The sequence below is a fragment of the Amaranthus tricolor genome, chromosome 4 (genome assembly GCF_026212465.1).
Source record: "Amaranthus tricolor cultivar Red isolate AtriRed21 chromosome 4, ASM2621246v1, whole genome shotgun sequence".
NCBI lineage: Eukaryota > Viridiplantae > Streptophyta > Magnoliopsida > Caryophyllales > Amaranthaceae > Amaranthus > Amaranthus tricolor.
Genome location: NC_080050.1, coordinates 1250301 through 1261572, shown reverse-complemented (window position 1 = coordinate 1261572; position 11272 = coordinate 1250301). Strand labels below are relative to the sequence as shown.

The 11272-nt window shown below is 30.1% G+C and overlaps 2 protein-coding genes across 2 annotated transcripts; one reads left to right on the top strand and one right to left on the bottom strand.

The window, feature by feature from the left end:
- Positions 1–996: 996 nt before the first annotated feature.
- On the bottom strand, positions 997–2582 carry LOC130811390 (uncharacterized). Its single transcript, XM_057677681.1, has one exon. It carries the CDS (start codon positions 2246–2248, stop codon positions 1178–1180), a length of 1071 nt encoding a protein of 356 aa, XP_057533664.1. The 5' UTR covers positions 2249–2582; the 3' UTR covers positions 997–1177.
- A 3878-nt stretch (positions 2583–6460) lies between these two features.
- On the top strand, positions 6461–10935 carry LOC130811392 (protein CURVATURE THYLAKOID 1A, chloroplastic). Its single transcript, XM_057677683.1, has 5 exons — positions 6461–6869; positions 9018–9112; positions 9224–9331; positions 10034–10105; positions 10665–10935. The coding sequence occupies exons 1-5, from the start codon at positions 6707–6709 to the stop codon at positions 10728–10730; spliced, it is 504 nt and encodes a 167-aa protein (XP_057533666.1). The 5' UTR covers positions 6461–6706; the 3' UTR covers positions 10731–10935.
- The last annotated feature ends 337 nt before the right edge of the window (positions 10936–11272 follow it).

Here is an 11272-nt window from a genome sequence, read left to right as displayed (position 1 = left end):
ACATTTTGTGGGTTAAAAATTTATTTTAGAATTAGAGTGAAACAACAAAAATATAATACGAAAGTATTTATGAGCGACAAAAAAATAAAAATGAAGTTTCTTCTAATTTGACGGTCCTGTGTTGTAGCTTGATTTACATATAAAGATCATGCTTCAATCCACCTTAAACTCTTCATTGCATTAGTTATGTCTAACCAATTAGATACCTTTTTTTAAAAAAATTATATCTAATTATCGTAATTAATTTAAAAAATGCTTATGATTAAAATTATGAGTCCGCCACTAATTATCGGTGATTCTCTCATGTATAAAAGAGCATGATTACATAAATAGTTGATGATATTTAATAAATTTGTCAGCATTATGACTTGTTTTATTTCACTTTTTAAAAGTCATAATAATAGACTAATGGGAAATGTGTATAATATACCTGTCTTTTTTTTTAAAAATAATTTTTTAGGCATGGTTTTTTGATGTTATATGCTGGAATTGATAGATCTATTCTACCAAACTGTTTGTATTTATATTCATTTCCTGTAATTTTGTATACAACCAACAAGTTAACAACCTCTTTTGGCTAAAATTATGTACTACATTCTAATATCTTTAAATAACTCCTACCTAATTAAGTGCACATTATAGAGTTAGATATATTTACGCAATTTAATAAAGAGGTTTTTTTTCTGATCTATAACTTTACATAAATAATAAGTGCACTTGATTTAATAAACCCTTTAATATAGTCTATTATAAACCATAACCAAAAAACTATAAATTTTTTACGACCTAATCAAAATGAGGGACAAATTTAATGTAAAATCTGTTTGGCAAATATTATTAGTTGGAGTTATAAGCTGATTTTACCAACTAGAAATATTAGCCAATAAACTTAATTATTTAGATGATTGATCAACCAAAAAATCAAAAACTAAAAATCAAAGAAAAAGAAATCTACAAACATTGAAACACTCCTTTACTCTATAATCATAAATCATAATGCAAGAAGATTAGGGAAAACTTTTTCATTGATTACATGATATATTATTTACAAGTTTTCAAGGTATGCTTATAAAATAAGAGTAGAAAATATTGTACACAAACTATATATTTATCCAAGGAAGAGAATAACAAATTTAAATGTGAAAAAAATGAAATAAAATAATTAAATTGGTCATATTCAAGGAGCTAAATCTTCTTCAAGAACACCTTGAGTTCTAGACATAGAACCCATAGGTAACTTACTATTACCAATCCATTTTATTTGAAGAGAGATATTTTTTTCAGCTATTTTTTCCATTTTTTCCAATTTCCGCAATCTAAATATTTTGTAACCAATAACGAAACACAATACAATCGTCGTCAAACTTATGATTCCAACTAAAAATCCAATCATCCACCATAACCATATCGCGATGTTTCTCTTTCTTTCTCGTCTACTTTTAGATGTAATTGAAGGGGAAAATAAAGGTGAAGGAGAAGATGAAGGTGGAGGTGATAAAATAGAGTCATTATGTATAGGCATTGCTATAGCAAAATGCCCTAAACCTTGTGATAAACACGTATTAGGACTTAACATATCACTCAATTCAACTAAACTACTTATAGGATCAAATCTAACACATTTTCTCAACATGTTTTCCTTTGTGTTATTATGTCTCCCTACTCGGGCCGATGATAATGATGACAATGTAAATTCTTCTGATCGTGTAAACTTAACCTTCATAATAACCTCACCTTTCGAGGTGAGATTAAGAAGGTTAAGCCTATTAAAGCTCGTATTTCCACTTAAATCTGATGCATTATATACTGCGATTCCTATTACTTTTGTAAGAAACGTGTAACCAGGTAAATCAAAATAATGAGAAGATAAATTTCCAAAATTTTCATACATAATGGATAATCTTTTTACATAAGGTATTGTGATAATTTTTGGTGGAATATCAAAATAACTAAAATTAGCTCCTTGAGACCATAATGTTCTACTCCTTAACCTTAAAATAGAAATTTTCATATTAGAAAATTTAGAAGGGAGATTAGTAATGTTGTATAGAACACCAGTATGAGATTTATGAGCTAATGATCTAGTAGAGTAATTATAGAGATAATCATCTAGATTAGTAGAATAATTACTCGTATAAGCAGAATATACTGAATGTGATGATGACGATAAAATAAAACCCGAGAAATTTAAGATGAGAATAACCCATATAGTAAAAATTGCATACCTAATGTTGGAATTTGGACCCATTGAGATTTTCCCACATTATTGCTTATGAAAATTTAATCTTAAATCATAGGATTAGTGCCTTAATTACTCCATAATCAGCAAAAAGTGAGATTAATAATATGATTTGTGTGTGTTTAATTTGATGATTAACAGTATGAGAGAATTATTAATTATTATGGTTTATATGATGAAAATGGAAATGTTTTAGCCAGAAAAAATGGAAATTAATAGGGAAATAAATGGGAATAGGAAGAAATTTAAGGGAAAAAAAAGGGTGTACTGGATAGAGTAGTATAATTATGTAGAAGAAGGGAAAGGAGCATGCTAGACTGGCATCACCAGAGAATAAAAAGGAAGAAATGCTTTTTGAGTTGTTCAATAAGCTTAGACTTTGGTTTTTATTTCTTGACACTTAGTCACCTAAGAATACGACATTATTTATTGACCAAATACAAATCATCATCATGATGGAATCAGTATTGAATGTATTTTGTTTATAGAAACTATGATCAAACTCTGGGGACAAATAGAAGACAATAACTCCTACTCATAATAAAGGATGCGGTCAAAGAAATCTCCGACTCAAGAAGGATGCCCAAATAGAAAATTTCATGCAGCGAGAGAAAATGAGTGAAGTTAAACTTGCATATCTGCACCTTTCAACAAAAATTTTGATTATTAACACAAAAATAAAAAAGATAAAAATAAGTATATGAGTTATCATGTAAATAGGCAAAGAACAAGAGCAAATACAAATATTACTTTAAAATAATATTCTCTCTCCCTTTTTGTCCCTCTCATTTTGCACAAGTTGTAAAATGAGTGAAAATTAGTGGAAATGAAAATTGAGTTAGAGAATAAGACAAAAAACAAATTGATGTTAGAAATGAAACGTTAAGATGGAGAAAAAGTATAAGTTTGATGATGAGATTAAAAGAAAGAGAGTGAGACCATTGCCAAAAAGAAAAATGTGCAATATTAATAGGACAAATGGTATAAATTAAGAGGAATAGAGAGAGTACTACTTGTAGTTTGTCCTATTGAATTAGCATCAAAGGAAATGTATGTTTTTAATTTAAAGGAAAATGTGAATATTTTATTATAAATAATTAAAAGAAAGAATAACTTGTGCGGAAGAAATAAAAAGAAAGTTAAAATATACAAATGAGATGAGAAAAAAGTGATGAGCCATTGTCTAAAAATAAAAATGATGTAAAATGAGTGGGATAAACCAAAATAGCAAATAGTGCTAAATGATAAAAGAGGGAGTATAAATGATTATGGTTATGGTTTTTGATCATGTGTATTTGATAGTTACTTTTTGGTTTGCACTTAGCTTTGTAGTGGTATTTATTTTTAAGTTTTAAATTCGAGTCAGTTGATTTATGACTTTTTTTTTTTTACTTTTTACTATACTCCTAACTAATTTTTACCAAACATCTTCAAAATAGTGAGCTAAAGTCGCTAAGCCTATCAAATTAATCAGTATTTTCAATTTGTCAGATCATCCAACAACACTAAGATGATTAATTTTATGATATGATCAATGATTGGATTAGAGGATTATTATATGGTTAAATGCGTACAAGTAGGTTGGTGCAATTTGTAAAAGATTGTTTGGTAGATGCTTATTATGAGTAAGAGAACATTGTATGATGCACGAATTGTGCTTTTAATCAATTAGTGGACTATTTGCCAATTGATTAGAAGCTTTTAATCACTATAATTTAAATTTGAATAAATAAATTATTATTGTTGTTATTATATCATTTGTCTATTTCGATCACTTATCACTTATATTGTAAAAATTTTATATGGGTGAAAGCAACAAAATAAAAATCAAAACGGCAAAAAAAATATATATAAAGCAATATAATTATTGTAAAGTATTTTATTTGTGGCTTTGAATTTGCATCAATAACTCAGATATATAAATAATTTTTTAATTTATATGATACGAATTCGAATGGACATAGGAAGTAACTGATCGAAAGACTTATTAACTAACTAACAACCAACAAAAATTAATTACTAATCCCACAAACAATGAATTATCAAAATTAGGTGTACAAACGAGTAATATATACTCTCTTATGTTTGTTAGGTTGAAAGACATGAAGGAAAAGGAAGGAGAGGTAATTAAATAAAAAGATTACTTAATGATTAAAGGTATCGGATGGGATTTGTGTTTAAAGTAAATTTCAATAATTCATAGACTTTGGAGTTTTTCATAAACAATGAAGTACCTAATATATATACCCAAAAAAAAGTAACATAATTTTAAATCTAATTTCTGTAAATTTGCCTAAAATTAATTTGACTTAAATGAATGTTATACAATTTTTAAAAACATAAAATATATCTAATTTAAATCGATCTATTTAAGTTATTTTATTAATTTAAGTAACATATGATAATGATAATCTAACTCGATCCAATTACCACTTTTAGTTAAATATTTAAATTCAAATCTAATTTAGAGAACATTTGTTAATGTTTTTTTATTACAAGGCTGGTAGGGAAAACTAGAGGAATACGTGAAATCGAACTCAAGATCTTGTCTGAAAAAGACGATATTTGTTCTAACTGAAACAATTAGACCCGTTTTATTGTTAATTAACATATTAAAGTATAAGATTAAATAACATTCAATAATCAAACAAATTGTTTGACTTTCAAGAACCTAAAATAACTATCACTAAAGAATATTTAATGTAGTAGTAGTACTACATAAATTATCAACTAAAATGGATTTCATTTGCTGAGACCTAATAAATTGAAATTCATCTGTCTATTTAATTATGATCATTACAACATTTTCTTCCCTCATTTAGGGAGGTTGAAGATTACACAAGTAGGAGTATTAAGTTACCACTAGTAGAATTTCAAATAATTTTATCTAAGAATTTAAAAATAATAAGATTTTATGCAAATAAAAAAAATTTCTTTTCAAATGTGATAATACTGATCATACTTTTGATGCGTTATTCTCAAGCAAAATACTAAGAGAAGCAAATGTTGCTTAGTAATCAATTCATCTATTATGTAACTGTTTTTTGATCTAATCTTAGAAAAATTATTTTATGTCGACAATTTTATGAGATTAAAAATATAGTGAAGGTAATTTAGAAAACTTAATTAGTTTTAAATATTAAATTGAGTAAAACTCGAAATAAATAATAATGCATAATGTTTATGAAACCTTTTTATGTACTATACATACATGCACTACTCAAATGCATTCTTACACCTTGTAAAGAACAATCATTTTTTATACAATGCGCCATATTTATAATTTAAAATGTCCCAACTCCCAATCCTTATATAAATATATACCAATATTCTCTTTAATTCTCATAAACATATTTATTTTCCACTCCTATTTTGATATTATTTAAAGTACATTTAACTTTTAAGTATTTCATATTATTATTCTCTCAAATTCTCACAAATTATAATACTTTATTCGTCCCAAAATTAATGCAACATTAGGGCTTTTACAACTATTCATTAATCCTATTAATATGTATTCAGTTTTTTATTTATAAGTTGAAATATAGTCAAGTGAGATTTTGTTGAATTCGTTTCGATGCAAACACTTTTTATATTTCTACCGTTTCATTATATTTGCTACATATAGCTTTTTAAGCAATCCAATGCGTAATTTTAATCATTTTATCTAAAACTATTCTTAACTAAAAATTATTAAAATTTGATATAATAAAAGTATGCGATTAAACGATTTATACAAGATCTCACTTGAATATATTTCTTCTTACACATTAGTCATAATATATAAAATAAACATGAAAGATGAATAATACCATTATATCTATGTAGTGCGTATTTCAGAACAGAGAAAGTATTTTTCTTATCATACAAAGTTAAAAATATTATAGATCAAATTAATACATTAGAATACTTACATTGAAATACATAAAAAGCAACCATTTAATGTATTGAAGCCGATGAGGTCTTAGTAAATAACGGTGATTTATTAAGTTAATAAATTATCCTTATGTGATAGGATTTGATAATTTATGATTTTAATTCACCTTTTTTTATTTTATTTATTTAATATTATTTTTTTATCTTTTTATAATTAAGTTTACAAATTAGGATGATTGATTAAGAATTATTGTATTGAAACCATTTCATTGTCTCAAAATTGCCACAAAAAATTCAAAATTTGTTTGAAAACCTACACTAATAAAGTGATAGAGAAGTCAAAGGTGGATTTTAAGATAGGGAATCACCCAATCAAAGCTCTTCTAACGCCACGTGTCACTCAATACAATCACCTCTAACAAATAACAAAAAGTTCCCAAGGATATGCTTTGAATGGTGGAAAACTAAGAAACCCCCAAAACATACCCAATTTCAACTTATCAAATTTTCTTGCAAAACCAACAATTTCCCACCTCCATTTTTTCCTTTCATCACAAAACAGAAGTGGGTTTTTGTTAAAGGAAGGTAAAAATGGCAGCTTCTTATGCAGGGACATCTTCTTCAATGGCGGCTGCAACAACTGGGTTGTTGCCAAGTGTCCAGGCTAACCAAACCCCACGCTTTTTAGCCATGCCTTACATTCCTCCTCGCACTTCTTCTTCATCTTTGAGGATAATTTCCAGGAATTTTTATGGTATATTTCATTCACACATTTCGTCAAACACTTAGTTGACTCGTAGTTTTAGTTGTCAATGCTCATAAGTCATTGTTGTTTTGATTTTCTTTGTTTATAATTGATGTAATGGAGTTTGTTCGAATGATTTGGGTTCCAGATTTACTGTCTTTGAGCTGTAAGATTTAACCATTGTAGATAACTGTGAAGTATAATGTTACTGCTACTTAAAATTGATTACTAGTTGATATGTTTAATTTGTTTCTGCATTTTGACTTCCAATTAGCTTTTTTATACTGGAAAATATTAATAAGCTGTTTGTTGGGATTGTGTACTTAGGAAAGAATGGTATTTTTGGCAAGTGATGATGTTTTTTCTGCTTTGACATGGTTTTTGAAGTGTTAAATCTAGTTGGTTCTAGTAATTAGTGTTGTAAACCATTGAAAGTTGGGCTGGACCATGTTGAAGCACCTTTATGAAGTAAGATAATTACAAGTTCATGTCCATTAGTTGGTTTGTTTGAGTGATTATTCATTATCATCAATCCAAAGATGAGTATGAGACATCTATACACTCTAGGGATTTTGGAAGAATGATAATATAGAGCTCTGTCCTTGCAAGTTAAGAGGTTTGAAGTTTGGCTCAACTTTTGAGCTGTTGACTGAAAGTGATCGAGGATGCCTAGTCAAAGGGATGTTTAGAGGGACATCTTTTCTGCATCTCAAAGCATGAAGGAAAATGGTAGTTTACATATGAGGGGTTTTTGGTTGAGGCCGCAATTTGAAAAGTAATTTAGTTAACCCATAGTCATATGATTCACTAATCTCCTTGCGAATCGCGAATCAAGAAAAGCGAATTATGGTCGGTTTTAGGCTATTTTAGAGTCATTTTGAGCGAATTGCGAATTCAAAAAGCGAATTAATTAACGAATTATATTACACCATGCTGAGTCAACCTATTACCTACCTGTAGATGTTTTGATTGAGTCTATTTTCAACTTTGTCAAAAATTGGGGCAATTTCCTAGCTTTACGTTTAATAGGTCCCTCTTTTGCTACTTTCATTATCGATAATATTAATTGAAGGGTGTGAAGTTCTAACATATTTTGACTAACCTCTAGTCATATGGATGGAAAAATCTTTGTGATAAACTGATTTTAAGTGATGCTTCAACAGTATGGAAGCAAGAACATAAGAGTATTAGTTTGTTACAAGTGTCTAAGAAACAGGAATCAGAATCTAAGCATTGATGTGTTATAGTTATGCCTACCAATGGATTATGTGCGAGGAATAATGATATCCATACAAGTCCTTTTACGAGTGAACAATAACCTTTGCTGGCGTTGTTAATCTATCATTTCTGCCACCCCTCTTAGCTATGTTGGTTTCCTTGTCAAAGGAGGTATTTCTCATGCTGTCACTTTAATAAATTCTCCACAAACATCATTTTGCCTTTTTCGTAATCCCGTACACTTTCCTGCATAGTTGTTAGCTTTGATTGATTACGGAATGACTAATAAGTGGGTGTACGACATGGAACCAAATAGGTGTCCGCCACATTGATCATTTTTCCATTTGTTCTCTCTTCATCTGATGTGAGCATATATTACTAATCATCTTGTGAATCGTATCATCTTAATACAGTATTAATTCAAGCCTATTTCGTGGTTAGTTAAATACCCTAAAGCGTTTCCTTGGATGTTGTGTCGGGGGACAAAGTATCTATGAGGCAAATATAATGAATTACGTGAATATTTGAATAGATGAATAAACATTTTGAACCTTAGGAAACATGTTTTTGTTCGGAATTGTTTTTATCGTGCTTGGTTGTCGAATATGTGATCACAAATGAAGAGTAAACTATGTAGCTGAAGTTGCATACATGATAGTCATACTAGTGACAACCTTAATTTGAAAAACATATAAGAAGATAGTTGTTATTTGGCATGTACACAACAAGACCCGCATAAGAAGAAAGTAGGCCGCATAGAAACCCGATGAGGTTCCATTCTAAAACCAATTGGTTTAGGAAGAATAGCCCATTAGGTGTATATGATAGTCAATCTCTCTTTAATTCTTTGATGTGGGATCACAAGTGGGTTATTTTCCAGCAATTTTGGCTTGTTCTTTGTATTACTATCGCTTAACGAATTATGTTGTCTCTCTGCAGAGTCATCGAGGTTTTCTTCTCTACAGGTTAAGGCATCTTCAACAGAAGAGAGCTCAGTTGATGCAAATGAATTATTTGATGATTTGAAAGAGAAAGTAAGTGTAGAAAATCACATCATACAAACACCAAGACCTTTTATTTTGTCATGGATTTACTTTTGAAAAGGTTAATCCTTACTTTCAAACTATTTTATTTGCTTTTTCCAGTGGGACAAACTTGAGAATAAGTCCACAGTTATCATATATGGTGGTGGGGCAATTGTTGCTATTTGGCTATCTTCCATTCTTGTCGGTGCTATCAATTCAATCCCTTTGGTATGTGAATTCTCTCTACCACACTCCCTGATTATGGTTATGGACTTACGGTTATATAGTAGAATGTTTAATTTGGATTTTTATTCTGTACTAGTAGCTAATTTGCACCCCTTTCCTTTGAACAAACCCGGGATTTTAACAAGGGGGTCCTCGAAATTGATTATAACAGTTTGACAAAAACAAAAAAATTGAAGGGGCCATGGAATTTTTGCTTGAGATGTTCAATATATTTACAATTTTTCTTGAGATACTATGGATAATTTATGACCTATGTTACTTGGACTCGGGTACTGATGTTGGATATTGGTACATGTCCAAGTGTCGGATACGTCTAAATATTCAATTTTACGCCTAAAATGAAGTGTCTGATTGTCATACCAATGTCCAAGCATCAAGGATTGGACACGGGTACGTGAAGCAAAATAAAGAGTCCGAGTAACATAGTTTATGATTTATAGCGGGGCTTTGGCACTCCCAAGCCTCTTCATGTGTTGGCCACTGTATATGACAATCTAAAAGGATTATTCAAGTGTAATTTGCCAAAATGTGGCGCTCTGACGAGCTTCTTATATGCGGGTTTTAATTAGATAAATTGAATCATGAGGCTGAATTGGTTGATTGAATCACAAACTGGCAAATTTCTCCTGGTGGCTAGTTCTTTTGAGAAGTATATTTGAGCTAATCTAGTTTTCGTAATCGCAGCTTCCAAAGATCATGGAGTTGGTTGGGCTCGGATACACCGGTTGGTTTGTTTACCGATACCTTCTTTTCAAGGTAAAGTGTTCCTGTTTCTTCTTTTGCGAAATGAACTCAAACTGCCCGTTTTTTTTATCATCTCGTTTTTCTATCCCTATCTGTCAATTTTGCGTCTATGTTCCTAGACTTAGTCTCTTTATCGCGTTTTGCTGAGTTTTGATCCCTCAAAGTTTGAGGCTGGATCTGCAGTATTCATGGATTCGGATATGGGTCCTGAAAATCTAGACCCACGGATCTGGGTTCGGATCTAGTTTTTGATCATGAAAACGGATGTGGATCTGGGTCCATCCAGATGCGACCCCTTGCCATCCCTACGGCTCAAACTACCTATATCTAATAGTTGTAGATTACTAGATTTGATCTGTTTTTCGTATGCGTTGACGAAGCTGTTTACCATCAATTAGCGAATACTTAGTTTTTCGTATGCATTTAGCTCGAGTAACTTACAACTTACAAGCCTACTAAGCCGATCATATGATGCAATCTTCATACGCAGTTCGGCATCCTTGCACATTGCTTAATCAAAATGTGAAAAAACAAAACGACACTAACCCTTCATTCGTTTCATTCTGTTCAGTCTAGTAGAAAGGAACTAGCAGAAGACATTGAATCATTGAAGAAGAAAATTGCTGGAACCGAGTAAATCTTCACCGTGCAACGTATGATTACAAGCGAAAAGGAATTCGATTCTTACGCGTGTTGTATAATAGGCCATAGAGCTATTATGTATTCCATTTGCATCTGTCTCCAGTTTTAGTATTGGATTGTTTATGTGTATACATCAACTAGTTTTTATGTGGTTCAAATGGCTGTTTTGTTCATTATAGCAAAAGGTTTATATTGCCTGATTTTGGACTCTTTTGATTTCACACTGATAATATGTACATGTTGCCTTATCAGATATACTTCTCTGTCACACTAAGATTGCTATATTATGCATTTCTGTATAAGAGCTTTTGAGAAGAAATATAAGGATCTCAATGGAAAAAGTAATTGAACTTGGAGATGTATATATTACTCCCTATGAAGTCCCATATTTGATCATCATACAAGTAGGTGCAAGTGATGTGCAACATCATATATGTCATAGCTTTTAATAAAAAGTGTTTTTAAACATTATAAAAAAACATGCGCATAGTTAGGCTTAAACTGAATAATTGTTATCACACAAATATTATAAAAAAA

Excerpts from the sequence above, each read along its gene's own strand:
- LOC130811390 (XM_057677681.1), bottom strand. The coding sequence starts at position 2,248 with ATGGGTCCAAATTCCAACATTAGGTATGCAATTTTTACTATATGGGTT.
- LOC130811392 (XM_057677683.1), top strand. The coding sequence starts at position 6,707 with ATGGCAGCTTCTTATGCAGGGACATCTTCTTCAATGGCGGCTGCAACA. Across the intron at positions 9,113-9,223 it reads TTGATGATTTGAAAGAGAAA|TGGGACAAACTTGAGAATAA; the intron begins GTAAGTGTAGAA and ends TGCTTTTTCCAG. Across the intron at positions 10,106-10,664 it reads ACCGATACCTTCTTTTCAAG|TCTAGTAGAAAGGAACTAGC; the intron begins GTAAAGTGTTCC and ends CATTCTGTTCAG.